Genomic DNA, 16,109 nt, shown 5'->3' with positions numbered 1-16,109 from the left:
GTCACTAATGCTCTTATAGCTTTCTGCTATAGCAGAAAAGGTGGGACCAACTCCATATTAATGCCCATGATTTTGGAATGAGATGTTCGATGAGCAGGTGTCCACATACTTTTGGCCATGTAGTGTATCACTTGGTGCTGTTTACTGCTAGAATGAGAACTAGCTCAATGTCGATGACATTTTCTACCAAGCCATAAATGTGCATAATATCTTACAAGGAGAGCAAAGTTTTTCCTACCTATGAAACGATGATGCACGTCAATATACGGATACGATTGCGGCTGGTCAGATCAGCAAACCAGATGGCTCATGGCCGAAAATGGTGCATGTAGCTAGCTAGCCACATTTGCTATTAGCTCCTATCTGATATCTTAGCACCATGTTTATCTAGCCAGCTAGAGAGCAATAGTAAAGACATATTTTTATAGGCACTAACTCCGCCTTAGTTCATTGGACAAATCCAATTCATCATGAGAAAATGAATGAGTTTTTGTAAAAAAAAATTGATAGGCCTCTGGTAAACACAGGCTTAGGAGATCTTATACGTTTTGTTCTATGAGACCATTTTCATTAGCTAAGGTCACGTTTTTAAATTATTTTATTAAAATGAAGCATAAAAGGCTTTTATAATTCATAAAAGGTACATTTAACTGACTGATATTATTTCATAGTACACAACGTATAATATCTCCTAAACCTGTATTAATTTCAGGGTTATGATCTAGAAGCATGGTTTTCACTGCTCCTACAGTTTTGCATCGGTATTACAGTTTAACTGATGCGCCGGCCCAAATAGACGACTTCCGTACACGGCCACATAGAGAAGTCCGGAAAAAAAATCCTAATATAACATTTTAGTCATTGCCTTTGCACAAAACATCCTTTGAATTATTCAAATAATTGTCGCTGAGGCCAATTGTTTTTCATCACTCACAGGTGAAGATATTACCTTTTTATATTCGTCTGACATGTTTTTGGATGATGTGTTGATTTCATCGCTTCTCGCGCTGCTCTCTCTGCACGCTGAGTGCTAGTGACGTGATGTTGGTCCCAGCTAGACATTAATTTGCATTGTGCAGTGCATGTGACTCAGACGGTGAGTGGCGGCTGGCATAACTGCAGTTTTGCTATGCAGAGGGACTTTCAGCAAAGCCGATAGAGATGGGCCGATAGACTAGAAAAGGCCTGCCTCCCGAGTGGCGCAGCGGTCTAAGGCACTGCATCGCAGTGTTAGAGGCGTCACTACTAGAGGTCGACCAATTTAGGATTTTTCAACGCCGACACCGATTGGCGGACCAAAAAAAGCAGATACCGATTAAATCAGACAATTTATTTATTTATTTATTTGTAATAATGACAATTACAACAGTAATGAATGAACACTTTTATTTTAACTTAATATAATACATCAATAAAATCAATTTAGCTGAAATAAATAATGAAACATGTTCAATTTGGTTTACATAATGCAAAAACAAAGTGTTGGAGAAGAAAGTAAAAGTGCAATATGTGCCATGTAAGAAAGCTAACGTTTAAGTTCCTTGTTCAGAACATGAGAACATATTCCACATTTAAGTTCCTTTTAACATGAGTCTTCAATATTCCCAGGTAAGAAGTTTTAGGTTGTAGTTATTATAGGAATTCTAGGACTATTTCTCTCTATACCATTTGCATTTCATATACCTTTTAACTATTGGATGATCTTATAGGCACTTTAGTATTGCCAGTGTAACAGTATAGCTTCCGTCCCTCTCCCCGCCCTTATCTGGGCTCGACCCAGGGACAGATCAACTACAGCCACCCTCGAAGCATCGTTACCCATCGCTCCAAAGCCGCAGCTACAACTACTACTAGAACAACTACTTCAACATCTCAGAGCGAGTGATATCACTGATTTGAAACGCTATTAGCACGCACCTGCTAACTAGCTAGCCATTTCACATCGGTTACAGCAGCCTAATCTCAGGAGTTGATAGGCTTGAAGTCATAAACAGCTCAATGCTTGAAGCATAGCGAAGAGCTCCTGGCAAATGCAGGAAAGTGCTGTTTGAATGAATGCTTACGAGCCTGCTGCTGCCTACCACCGCTCAATTAAATATCAAATCATAGACTTAATTATAACATAATAACACACAGAAATACGAGCCTTAGGTCATTAATATGGTCAAATCTTTCAGTGAAATATGGAACCGTTCCGTATTTTATCTAACGGGTGGCATCCCTATGTCTAAATATTGCTGTTACATTGCACAACCTTCAATGTTCTGTCACAATTCTGGCAAATTAACTACGGTCTTTGTTAGGAAGAAATTGTCTTCACACTGTTTGCAACGAGCCAGGCGGCCCAAACTGCTGCATATACCCTGACTCTGCTTGCACGGAACGCAAGAGAAGTGACACAATTTCCCTAGTTAAAAGAAATTCATGTTAGCAGGCAATATTAACTAAATATGCAGGTTTAAAAATATATACTTGTGTATTGATTTTAAAGAAAGGCATTGATGTTTATGGTTAGGTACACATTGGTGTAACGACAGTGCTTTTTTTGCGAATGCGTTTCTTAAATCATCACCCGTCTGGCGAAGTAGGCTGTGATTCGATGAAAAATTAACAGGCACCGCATCAATTACATGCAATGCAGGACAAGCTAGATAATATCATCAACCATGTGTAGTTAACTAGTGATTATGTTAAGATTGATTGTTTTTTATAAGGTACGTTTATTGTTAGCTAGCAACTTACCTTGGCTTCTTGCTGCACTCACGTAACAGGTAGTCAGCCTGCCACGCAGTCTCCTCGTGGAGTGCAATGTAATCGGCCACAATCGGTCTCCAAAAATGCAGATTACCGAATGTTATGAAAACTTGAAATCGGCCCTAATTATTCGGCCATTCCGATTAATCGGTTGACCTCTAGTCATCCCGGGCTGTGTCGCAGCCGGCCATGACTGGGAGACCCATGAGGCGGCACACAATTGGCCCAGTGTCGTCCAGTTTAGGGGAGGGTTTGGCCGACTGGGATGTCCTTGTCAAATCGCGCTCTACCGACTCCTTGTGGCGGCTGGGCGTATGCACGCTGACTTCGGTCGCCAGCTGTACAGTGTTTCCTCTGACACATTGGTGCGGCTGGCTTCCGGGTTAAGCGAGCAGTGTGTCAAGAAGCAGTGCGGCTTGGCAGGGTCGTGTTTCGGAGGACGCATGGCTCTCGACCTAAGTCCATACGGCTCTCCCAAGTCCATACGGGAGTTACAGTCTTGTCCCATCGCTGCAACTATCAATTGGATATCACAAAATTGGGATGAAAAGTACAAAATAAAAACTAGAAAAGGCCAATATCGGCGGGTATATATCAGCTCGGCTGATTTATCAGTCGTTCTCTAGTTGTAACAGGATTCCCAGTTCCTATTCACATAGACCGAAAGATGTGGTTTCAGTTGGAACCTCAGCAGAATGGAATCAGGCACGCAAACTGTCAGTCTGGCACAAGAAGTCTCTCAAACACACACACAGTCCTTTTCAGTAGCTAATAACCATGAAGTTTCACTTCTCCAGCATTCTTGCTTATTTAGTATATTTTCAGTTTTTTAGTAAACCGGCAAGGATAGGTGGTGGATATTAGAGCTGCTTTGGTATGGGTGTACGACATGCTTGTATGGCATTCAATGCTGGAGTCAGTATCCCACGGCTCCTGACAATAGGCCACAATGAAGTGAACACTGAAGTACTGTAACCTGAGCCCTGATATGATCTTTCACAGTCACTGTCTGTACTTTACTCAGGTCTACTTCCAATGCCACTGCTCCTATAAACATCTGTGTGTCTGTGTGCTTATGACACCTTACACTTTTGACCAGAAAAGGAACAAATGAATCCTGCCTGTAATAATAATGTGCCTCTGTCTCTGTGTTGTGCAGGGTAGCGACGGACCACAATGTGGACAACACTACAGCCATCCTGCGTGACTGGCTCGTCAAGGTCCAAAAACTCTACCACTATGTGGAGTGGAGGCCGCAGGAGGAGCCCACGTGAGTTCCTCTCATGTTCACTTTATAAACTGTGTGTGTATCTGTTTCTGTATCTATCTGTGTCATTTATTCAGGAGAGGGAACACTTTCCATTATATTTATAAGTCATTTCTAGATGGTTAATATGTGATTTATAAACTACTAATTGACTGTCTACAAAATACGTATAAACCAGTGGTTCTTAACCTGGGTTCGATCGAACCCCAGGGGTTCGGTGAGTCAGTCTCGGGGGTTCAGCGGAGGTCAAGACACACATCCGACTCACATGATTCGTGATGACACGCCCCGCTTGGCCATCATTGGCCGCAGGTGATCACGCTACATCGCTTGGCCTATCTGTGCTGCAGGGAATTTGGTGCGCTCAGTAGTCGACTTGTGACTGTCGTGATGGTACGTCTTGTGATTTCTTTCTTAATATTTGAATCCCTTCATACTATGTCAAGCAAAAAAAGAAAGGGGTCAGACGAATATGTACAATATGGATTCACATGTATAACGGAACGTGATGGGAGTCAGCGTCCTAACTGCATGATTTGCAATGCCAAGTTGAGCAATTCTAGTCTAGCACCGGCAAAACTAAGAGAACACTTCCTTAAGCTGCATGGAGATGGAAAATACAAGAACACAACGCTCGCTGAATTCAAGGTGAAGAGAGCCAGATTCGATGAAAAGGCTACTCTGCCTGTTCTCGGCTTTGTAGCCATCAACAAACCGATCCTCACAGCATCGTACGAAGTTGCTTACCTGATCGCAAAGCAGGGCAAACCACACACCATTGGTGAAACACTCATAAAACCAGCTGTGTTGAAGATGGCGAATATCATGCTGGGAAAAGAGGCTGAAGTTAAGTTATCCCAAATTCCTCTTGCAAATGACACCATCAGCGACAGAATAGAGGACATGAGCAAAGACATCTTTGGCTCAAGTAGTTGCAGATCTGATTTCAAGCCCGGCAAAATTCAGCCTTCAACTCGACGAGACCACAGACGTTTCCAATCTAAGCCAGCTTGCTGTATTCGTGCGCTATGTGAAAGACGACGTGATAAAGGAAGATTTTTTTTATTTTGTAAGCCTCTTACAACAACAACTAAGGCAGCCGATGTGAAGAAACTTGTGGATGACTTCTTCAAAGACAACAATCTTTCGTGGGATATGGTTTCTGCAGTTTGTTCGGACGGAGCTCCAGTCATGCTGGGACGAAAGTCTGGTTTTGGTGCGCTAATGAAAGCCGATGCACCACCCATCATTGTTACGCATTGTATTCTGCACAGGCATGCGTTGGGAACAAAAACCTTGCCTCCAAAACTGGCAGAAGTATTAAAAATTGTAGTGGAATGCCTGAACTATGTGCGAACTAGTGCTCTGAGGCAAGAGCACCAACAATGTCATGCAGATTGCTTTAAAAATTCTGAGTTCATTCTCATTTTAGCGTACATGGCTGATATCTTCGCAGCTCTCAATCATCTCAATCAAAAGATGCAGGGCGGTGGAGTCAACATCATCGAAGCGGAGGAAAACCTGAAGGCTTTTCAAAAAAAGCTACCGTTATGGAAACGACAAACCGAGAATGATAACTTCCCAAACCTTCCCCTGCTGGACGACTGTGTAAGTAAGATCGAAGATGTATCTGGAATCGGAGACATTTCTGGACCCGCGGAATTGAAGCAAGCAATTGCCACGCACTTAGATGAGCTTGCAAAGTCTCTCGACGGATACTTCCCTACAAGAGAGTCATATCCAGCATGGGTGAGACAGCCGTTCACGTTTAGTGTTGAGACAACAGATGTCAATGATGAATACCTCGATGAAATCATTGAAATTCAGCAGAGCCAGGTTCAACAGCAACTTTTCAGAACAACAACGCTTTCAACGTTTTGGTGTCAACAAATGGTAACGTACCCTGTTATTGCTAAGAAAGCTCTGGAGATTTTCATACCGTTTGTTACAACATATCTTTGCGAGCAAATCCTTTTCGAGGATGCTGGACATAAAAACGAAGAAAAGGAACAGACTTTGTGGAGAAAATTACATGAGAGACATGACATCATGAGACATGAGAGTGGCACTTGGCAAGGTGAAGCCGCACATTTCTGAACTGGTCTCTGAAAGGCAACAGCAGAAGTCACACTGATTTGCAGTAAATATTCATTATGTTTTTGTTTGTGTGAAAATCATGTTTTGATGATTTTGTTCTTTGAACACAGTGATGTGGATGCACGGTTCATTTTGTGCACCAGTAAAATACATACTTATGTTTTGAATATTAAAAAATCATATTTTATTTTTCCAATTAAGAAGGGTTCGGTGAATGCGCATATGAAACTGGTGGGGTTCAGTACCTCCAATAAGGTTAAGAACCACTGGTATAAACACTTAACATCTTCCTTCACAGACACCTTAATGTAAAGTGTTACGGAGAGGCACCTTCATGTAAAGTGTTACGGAGAGGCACCTTCATGTAAAGTGTTACGGAGAGGCACCTTCATGTAAAGTGTTACCGAGAGGCACCTTAATGTAAAGTGTTACCGAGAGGCACCTTAATGTAAAGTGTTACCGAGAGGCACCTTAATGTAAAGTGTTACCGAGAGGCACCTTAATGTAAAGTGTTACCGAGAGGCACCTTAATGTAAAGTGTTACCGAGAGGCACCTTAATGTAAAGTGTTACCGAGAGGCACCTTTTTAAAGTGTTACCGAGAGGCACCTTTTTAAAGTGTTACCGAGAGGCACCTTTTTTTTAAAGTTTAAAGTGTTACGGAGAGGCACCTTTTAAAGTGTTACCGAGAGGCACCTTAATGTAAAGTGTTACCGAGAGGCACCTTAATGTAAAGTGTTACCGAGAGGCACCTTAATGTAAAGTGTTACGGAGAGGCACCTTTTTAAAGTGTTACGGAGAGGCACCTTTTTAAAGTGTTACGGAGAGGCACCTTGCTGTAAATTGTTCCCAGAGAGGATGTACTGAATGTCCTGTTTGTTTACGTTTGTCCCTCAGAGAGTACCAGGATGCAGACAGCCCGAAGCAGTGGACCAACCTCCGCTACGCACACGTGATGAAGCTGCGGCAGGCAGCACTGGACTCCGCAAGAGAAATGTGGGCAGACTACTTCATGGTACTTCTTTCTCCAGTCTCCATGACGACCCCACCCTCTTTTACAGATAAACAGGGGGCATCATAAACCGCACCCTATTCCCTACATAGTGTGTAGGGAATAGGGTACCATTTTGGACTCAGATTGGCCCTGGTCAAAAGCCGTGCACTATGTAGGGAATAGGGTGCAATTTGGGATACAGTCAAGTCTTTCTCCATAACTACCCACCCTATTTTACAGAGACGCAGACTTCTCCTTACAATAACGCAATAAGAGAACAGCGAGAGTCATGCTTTCCTATCTCACGTCTGGTTTAGAGTAAACCAATTCATCTGGCTTGGTGTTACGATTTACCATTCTGGAATAAACCTTCCAGAATCTTAAATATGACAGCTTTGAGTTCTATTCTTGCACCCCTAAGCATGAACACATTGTCCAGGACTCGCAGGGGTGTACTTTTTATGATAGAGTGAAAACACAGATGAGGTCGTTTTGTTTTTGAAATGTGCCTTTTGTCTTCAGTAATGTTGTGCAATTAGAACTGGGTTAAAATAGAGCAGCTAAAGTTTATGAATGAAAACAAATACTATTTGAACCCAAGGCTGTGGCCTATGCTGCCTCATTCTAACACTGATTCTGGTGGCTGGATTTAGGCTGCCGCTACAATGACATCTATTGTTCAAAGTGTCACTAGAGAGGGTTGATGTTGCAGAGTGATTTTTAAAGCTTGAAGTGGTTAAAGTGTCTCACTGTTCCCGCTCCCCCTTCCATCACACACACACACACACACTCTTCCACTCTCTCCTGTCTAGGTGGTGGACTGTGATAACCTATTGACCAATCCTAATGTACTGTGGAAGCTCATCAAGGAGAACAAGACCATCGTAGCTCCCATGTTAGAGTCCCGTGCAGCCTACTCCAACTTCTGGTGTGGCATGACCTCCCAGGTACGCTACTATTTGTGTGTGTGTTTGCGCGTGCGGTCGTGTCCCCCCAGATACTTTGCGTTCAATCATGCACTAAAGCGTTAGCACAATAACCTTGATTGAAACAGAAGTACTCATCGTATCCTCTACCTCCTCCAGGGTTACTATAAGCGCACCCCGGCCTACATCCCTATGAGAAAGCAGGTGCGTAAAGGATGCTTTGCGGTTCCCATGGTGCACTCCACCTTCCTGATTGACTTGAGGAAGGAGGCGTCACGCCAGTTGGCCTTCCACCCCCCTCACCCAGACTACAGCTGGGCCTTCGATGACATCATTGTCTTTGCCTTCTCCGCTCACATGGCAGGTACTGTTGATGTGTTCTCCCGCTTTTATCCTGTTTAGTAGCTTTCACATACAGCATGATAATGATTTGGTACACTTCATTGTGTTTGCCCTCTACTCTCACATGGCAGGTAGGCCTACTGCTGTTATTCTGTTTTACATGGCAGGTACACCTACTGCTGTTATTCTGTTCACATGGCAGCTAGGCTTACTGCTGTTATTCTGTTATCATGGCAGGTAGGCCTACTGTTGTTATTTTGATCACATGTCAGGTAGGCCTACTGTTGTTATTTTGTTCACATGGCAGGTATGTCTAATGTGGTTATTCTGTTATCATGGCAGGTAGGCCTACTGTTATTCTGTTATCATGGCAGGTAGGCCTAGTTGTTATTTTGTTTACATGGCAGGTATGTCTAATGTGGTTATTCAGGATTACTGCCTTTTTTAGATCTGAGTTTTCCACAACGGTAATGAATAAGATTATATGGACAGGGAGGACCTGATTCTAGATCAGCTCTCCGGGTCTCGAGGTGCTTTGTGAATAGGCTGAGGCTACGACTACATAGTTTTCACCCCTGCCCCACCCCCGTCCCGCCCCTCAGGAAACGTATTTCTCAAATCTAAGGGCCGAATCACTGCGCATGTTTTTTTTGCAAAATTCATGGGGGTTTAACAGACAGTGGTTAGTTCCCAGAGTCTGTTTTTTCTAATTCCATTCATGGACATAGGGTATGCTTTGTGTAAGATATCTTAATACACTATTGCATAAATAAGTGTCTAATTTTGAAGGTTGATATTTTGAGGTGTGACACAAAGAACCTAATCTGTAGTGAGACTTGCAGTGTGAATAGGCATAGAAAAGCGTAAATGTTTGTAGTAACCTTGTCATTAATAACAAACTTCTCTTCTCCCTCTACACTCTACTCTTCCTCCGTCTTCCTCAGATGTGCAGATGTTCCTATGTAACAGAGAGACGTATGGGTATTTCCCCGTGCCACTGCGAGCCCACAACTCCCTGACAGACGAAGCAGACAGCTTCCTGCATTCCTTGTTGGAGGTCAATGGTGAGTCTTATGTCATACTGTCACAGGTCAAAAGGTAGTCTGCTTTAATGTCCATACTAGCATATACTAGCATCTGAATGGGCAAAACTGGTTAAAATTACGTATTTTTGACATCTCACTGGGTTACCACTTAGGATGGATGCTCAATACATTGCTTCATTCTAAGTAGTCGGCCAGTGTGGATATCGGAACACAGCTGGAAGTTGGAGCTTTTCGTTTTTCTCTAACTAATGTTACTGGTTGGCATGTGAGAGTTCTTTATCATTCCTATCATTTTTCTCCTTTCTCACGTCAGTGCGGAACCCTCATGTGCTGCCTTCGGAGTACATCCCGGCCCCCGTAAAGATACAAGATAAGCTGGGCTTTGATGAGGTGGGATATGAGCCAGCTCAGAATATGTTTGCTGTTCCTTATTGACCCTGAGCCCCTATGCCCACAATGTCGAACTCTTTCTATGGAGGCTGAGTGTCTGCAGGTTTTCACTCCTCCCTTCTACTTGATTGCTCAATTAAGGTCACTGATTAGTTAGGAAATCCCCTCACGTGGTTGTCTAGGTCTTAATTGGACACAATTGAAATGAAAATACAAAAAACAGCAGACACTCGGGCCATCTATGAGATGAGTTTGTCAGCCCTGCCCTAGGCACTCCTGAAGATGTGTAAGGATCTAATGGGTTTAAGCAATAAGGCAATTGCTTCACCATGTCTTCTGGTAGGCTCGGTTGAATTGTCACCACATTCCATACACCTATCCAATTGTTTTCGAGTGTCTAAGGGCAGCTGTCGTTTTGGAATTTATCACTAGAATTCAAAATGTCTCTTCTACCCTTCAGCTCTAAATGTCTCCCTCTGTGGGTGTCATGTGGTACTGCATGTATTCTCACTACCGTACAGTAAGGCCAATGTATTGCGTGTGTGCAGGTGTTCATGATCAACTTAAAGAAACGGACCGACCGGCGGGATCGCATGCTGAGGACTCTGTACGAGCAAGAGATTGCCTGCAAGGTCATTCAAGCGGTAGACGGCAAGTAAGTTGACCTTTTTGAAGGCACTCTTCTCTCTGCCCGTCATATACTTCTTGTACAGATAAAGGTAGACGCAGTGATGGGACATCGTCACACACAGCAGAAGTTGCCCCACTGTTTATGATGTCATATCGCTAAGTCTTCAAGCTCTCAAAAGGACCGCGTTATCTCTCTCTCCATCTCTATTGTGTGTGTCTCTTTGTCTCATTCTCCCTCACCCCCTCTCTCCTGCCCCTCCCTCTCTCCCCCTCAGAGCGATGAACATCAGTGAGATCAATGCCCTGGGGATCCACATGCTACCAGGCTACAGTGACCCGTACCACGGTAGGCCCCTCACCAAGGGAGAGCTGGGCTGCTTCCTCTCACACTACAACATCTGGAAAGAGGTGAGCCCTGCAGCTGCAGGCCCGGGTAGAGTTCAGTAGGGAGAACATTTTTAGAAACTGTGTGCTACAGTGTTCTCTCCAAATGAATACATTAGGGTTGGGCTCAATTCATCATACTATTGAGAATGCTCCAAATCAATTCTTGAACTGAATTTGAATTGAAGTAGTAAACTGGATACAAAATTGCAATTAAAATTTGAATGAAAGGAAATAGAATTTAACTCAATGAAATTCAAATGCCTCTTCTATTCTACAGTACATCTTCCACATAAAACATCAAACATGCGGGAGAAACTCTTAAAATGGATGGTCAAGGAAATCAAAACCTGTATGCGAATAACATTGAAAAATAACATTGACCTGTATGTGAATAACCTATACTTCATGAATCACTGAAACTTTGTTCAATTTGGGGAAAATACAATATTTCACAAAGTATTAGTTTAACCATCATGTTGACCCTGAGGCTTTCAAAAAGAAGCCAAAGAAATAAAATGGTTGGTGGAAATATAATTGGCTATTCTAGTGATGTAGTCTTTGGTATCTGGAAGTGTGACCTGTCAGGAATCAGTGAAACTCATGTTCTATGACTGACTGGTATTTCTTTGAATTAAATTATACTTCACTCAAATTCAACATCCTGTGGGGTGTGGCCTATTCAATTCAAATTTCAGCTCATGAGTTGACTGGGAGCCAATTCTGAATTGAGCCCAACCCTGGAACACACCTCTGGCTGTCACTAAGGTTTAGATGGTGTACAGAAGTTTATTTTTGCGTCCTCTGAATGTGAGGGTCACTGTTTTATCTCTGTGTGTGTTCAGATCTCAGAGCGGGGTCTAAAGAGTTCCCTGGTGATCGAGGACGATCTGCGCTTCGAGGTCTTCTTCAAGCGACGCCTGATGAACCTGATGAGTGAAGTGGAGAGCCAGGGTCTAGACTGGGACCTGATGTAAGTGTTCCATAGACTGTACATCATCCACTATACACACGGGATATCCTCTATTCTAGGTCAGTGCTTTTCAACCTCTGGTCCGCGGACAGGCATTGGTCCCTGGGATGTCGCTGGCCGATCTCTCAGACATATGATACAGTATTTGGTTAGTTCTTAAGTGTTAATTGTAATGTTAGCAGTCCTTTTTAAGAGTTAAGCACCCCCGTTCTAGACTCCGCACTTACTGTCTACCCTTCCCATGTGGTGTAAACTTCAACTTTCTCTTCCCCAACTGTTCCTCCTCCCAGTTATATCGGCAGAAAGAGGATGCAGGTGGACCGCCCTGAGAAGTCCGTACCCAATATACACAACCTGGTGGAGGCCGACTACTCCTATTGGACGCTGGGCTATATGATGTCATTACAAGGAGCCCAGAAGCTGCTGAGGGCAGAGCCGTTGAAGAGGATATTACCCGTGGATGAGTTCCTCCCTGTCATGTTCAATAAACACCCTGTGTAAGTTTACCTCTCTCTGTCGCACGCTTTGTCTTTCTGTCGCCTGTCTCTCCGGGTAAATCTCAAAAGTATTTTCCTGGATTCCTTGAATCTTTTCTTCTCGCCTCCTTTTCAAAGTGTCTGCAGGAAACTAAGGGAGCATGAGAGGAGAAAGATATTCTGTTCTCGAAGCTCCGCTTCACAGTTTAAGGAGGCAGCGAGGAGAGAAGACAAAGTGAATCAAGGAAAAGACTTGAGATTCACCCATTCCTCTTTTCAATGTATCCAGTGACATCTTTATCTCCTCTCTCTTACCTCTCTCTCCAGCTCGGACTACATGGAGCACTTTGAGGAGCGGGACCTGAAGGCCTTCTCGGCCGAGCCCCTGCTAGTGTTCCCCACTCACTACACAGGAGACTCGGGCTACATCAGCGACACAGAGACCTCCGTGGTGTGGGACAACGAGAAGGTGCGTACGGACTGGGACCGGGCCCGCTCGGGGAAGACCCAGGAGCAGGCGGAGATCAGCAGCGAGGCCCAGAACTCTGACGTACTCCAGTCACCTCTGGACAGCACAGCCACACGGGATGAACTATGAGAGGAGAACGGGTGGAGAGGAAGGGGATGGGATTGGCGATGGAGTATGGGTGGAGAGATGCTGAAGACTAAGAACCATCATGAGTGATGGTTCTTAGGGGTTTTTTCCCCCGTTTCTTTGCATCATTGCAGCAACATGACGTATAGTATACGTAGGCGCCTGTTTTTGTTTCCTTTTTTAACCAAAGATTACAAGTTAAAGGGATTAGTTGCATTATTTTGGAAAAAATGATTCCATTTCCTTTTTCATTTCAGAAATATGTTGGACTCACCTTTTTTTTCTGCATTTACAAGACCCAAATACAGGGTGGGATCTGTATGTCAACAGTGATCTGGTTGGACTGTCTATTACATTTCAGTGATGTGATTGGCCTGTGAACTGGAACTTTGTTTCTGATTGGTCACTACCATGCCTCAAGTGCCTTATAGCCTAGTTCACCATGCCAAATCTCACAACTGACCCGAAACCTTGTCACCTCTAGAATGAATAATTCATTTATTAATTGTTAATCAATTAACGTGTGTGCATGTACTATAACAGTGAACTGTAGCAGTCTTTCTGAAAGGACTGGAAAAGACAAGCATCTGCATGCTTTTTGGAGATACCTTTAAGAGGACCTTCTTCCATTTGTTCATTTGTAAAACTATAGCTAGAACTAACATCTATTGCATCAATTAGTTTTATGCTTGAAAGTTGTGTGTGCTGCTTTGCAAACAAGTCCCATAGTTTTACGAAAACCTCACCACGGAGCTCAAAGTCCTATCATATGACAAATGAGATTAATACCAAAACAGTAGTAATTAAAAAGCAACATCTCCCAAAAGGAATGACTTGGCTACCCGCCCTCCCTATCAGACCCTAACCATTGAGCTACAGTAGTGCTCTTTATAGCTTTGGAGTACATCTCATTAAAAAACAACAGCTCCCAATGTTTAGAACTATGGGTAGAATCCTAACTTCCACTTAAGTCAAATCTTCCTCATCTGTTAATTGACATCAATGCATCACTATAAGTAAAAATGTCACTTAAGTGGATGTTAGGATTCACCCCTATCTGCCTTCCCTGTCAGTCCATGGACATTGAGTTACAGTAGAGCTGTTTATAGCAGTGGAGTACTCCTTTCCCCCACTTGCCACCTCTGGTCTGTTTCCAGGCTACTGGCTTGTCACCTTCACACAGAGGGTCACAGGCGGCAACCACAGTAGATGCCTCACACTTTTGTGGTCGAGGAGGAGCCATGTGATTCCTCCCAGCCACATCCAAACGTGGTCGGTCGGCCTGCGTCACCACCTCGCTCTCTTCGGAATTAAGGTGGAAAGCAGAAACACTTTGGACCGTGTAGTGTAGCAGTTTAATAGAAGCCTGTGTTTAACAGATAAGAGACAAAGCTTGAATGGATCGTCATGCTTTTCATCTTTTAGTTATTTATTGCTGGCCTGTCAGAAGAAGTGTCCATCTAGAGCAGGGGTGGGCAACTCCAGTCCTCGGGGGCCTAATTGGTGTCACACTTTTTCCCCTTCCCAGCAAACACAGCTGATTAATCAAATTGCATTCTAAACTGTTAAGGTGATCATTGGAGTCAGGTGTGTTAGCTGGGGCAAACTGTGACACCAATCAGGACCTCGAGGACTGGAATTGCCTAGGGCATGGTTTCCCAAACTTGGCTCTGCCCCCGCCCCCCATGGTTTTTGCCCTAGCACTAAACAGCACATTCAAATAATCAAAGCTTGATGATGAGTTGATTATTTGAATCAGCTGCAAAAAACAAAACGTGCACCCAGGGGGGTCCCCAGGACCGAGTTTGGAAAACCCTGGTCTAGGGCACATTCATTCCATGGAGGGCCGAGTGTCTGTGGGTTTTCCCTCTTCCATTGTACTCGGTTGATGAATTAAGGTCCCTGATTAGTAAGGAACTCACCTCACCTGGTTGTCTAGGTATTAATTCAAAGGATAAAAAAAAAAGTTTGACACTCCTGGTCTGGGGACCTCCCAATGTGTTGGTTCTAGCTGTAGCCCTGCCTTCTAAGGCATTGGTTCTAGCTGTTAGGTGGGAGATATTAAGATTCAGTTGAGATTAACTCATAGTAGTCTAAGAGATTACATTGTCTGTCATAACAGTGTTTTTGTAACTTCATACCAAATAATAAAATATTTTGTTTAAAAAAATATAATTATGGTCTCTTTTCCTCCAGATTGTCAAATTAGAGATTTCTCCACTTTAATTTGAGATTGATATGTCATGACCAAATTGGCTAGATGTTGCACCACTGAAACCTTATCAAAGTTACTGTCTGTGATTATAGGGTTGTTGGGTGTCAAATTGCCATCCCCCTCATATTCTGTGCAATAATTGCAGAGTTCCTTTTTACATGTGCCATAACTCCTCAGTGAACGAACTAACAGAATTCAAAATAACTATGGGATCTCCATGCTTTCTACTTACCAACAAGTTACTAAAAATGGAATCCTACAGTCAGGGAATTCTAAATATATATACATTTTTTAAATCACTGCCTGCAAAATGGGAATAAGACATATCCGGCTAGGCCTACTCTGTTTCGTGTGTGCTCTTTAAACCTGCTCTTTTGCTCCCAGTGTGATGGCCCTCGAAGATTTTTACCTTGATAGGCATTGTGCCCCAAAGCTGTAATTTTCAAGTGGTTTATGAATCAAACATTCAAAAAAAATGTCCTTGCGTGACGGTCACGCTGCCTGCTGTTATTTATATCCCTCCGAAAAACAATTAAAACCAGGGTTGAATTGACGCCAATAATGTTGCGACATAGGAATGCGGTCGGAAAAGATGCTTAGCGGAACAAGACCGTAAGTAGGGACGGAAAACCCTAGTTGATAGACCTGAAAAGATTGTTCTATGACAGTTTTACTTCTCAAAGAGATTGAGGAAATCAGTCGGCGGATATGAGACAACCGATAACGGATGAGTGGACTCTGGGCTAGGCTATAGTGATGCTCAAAGGACACTGCCTATTCAAACTGACAATTACACACCTCTGTGGAAATTGATAGAATTTTTTTGAATGTTTTTTGTTCTACATTGCATTAAATGTATAGCCTACCACATTTTGTGCTAGGCTATTTGAATGCGTGTTAACCTAATTGTTTGTGTTGCGTGCCTACATGGAATCACAGCTAGAAATGTCTTTGTTGGAGTTGAATATACACCTGCGCCAGCGGCGTGGGGTAAAACATACGCCTACTGAACAGGGAGAGA

At 43.3% G+C, this 16,109-nt stretch overlaps 1 protein-coding gene across 1 annotated transcript in view; it reads left to right on the top strand.

Annotated features, from left to right (window-relative positions):
- LOC112225870 (procollagen galactosyltransferase 1) overlaps positions 1-15,043 on the top strand; it is a 28,914-nt gene extending 13,871 nt beyond the window's left edge. Inside the window, exons 2-12 of the mRNA XM_024389969.2 lie at positions 3,914-4,024; positions 7,015-7,132; positions 7,924-8,058; positions 8,197-8,401; positions 9,324-9,443; positions 9,739-9,815; positions 10,364-10,470; positions 10,721-10,853; positions 11,675-11,802; positions 12,093-12,299; positions 12,606-15,043. Coding sequence (XP_024245737.1) covers positions 3,914-4,024; positions 7,015-7,132; positions 7,924-8,058; positions 8,197-8,401; positions 9,324-9,443; positions 9,739-9,815; positions 10,364-10,470; positions 10,721-10,853; positions 11,675-11,802; positions 12,093-12,299; positions 12,606-12,876 — 1,612 coding nt within the window. The 3' untranslated portion in view covers positions 12,877-15,043. The remainder of the gene's footprint in view (positions 1-3,913; positions 4,025-7,014; positions 7,133-7,923; positions 8,059-8,196; positions 8,402-9,323; positions 9,444-9,738; positions 9,816-10,363; positions 10,471-10,720; positions 10,854-11,674; positions 11,803-12,092; positions 12,300-12,605) is intronic.
- The last annotated feature ends 1,066 nt before the right edge of the window (positions 15,044-16,109 follow it).

The sequence above is a fragment of the Oncorhynchus tshawytscha genome, linkage group LG27 (genome assembly GCF_018296145.1).
Source record: "Oncorhynchus tshawytscha isolate Ot180627B linkage group LG27, Otsh_v2.0, whole genome shotgun sequence".
Lineage (NCBI taxonomy): Eukaryota > Metazoa > Chordata > Actinopteri > Salmoniformes > Salmonidae > Oncorhynchus > Oncorhynchus tshawytscha.
This window is presented reverse-complemented; position numbering and strand designations above follow the sequence as displayed.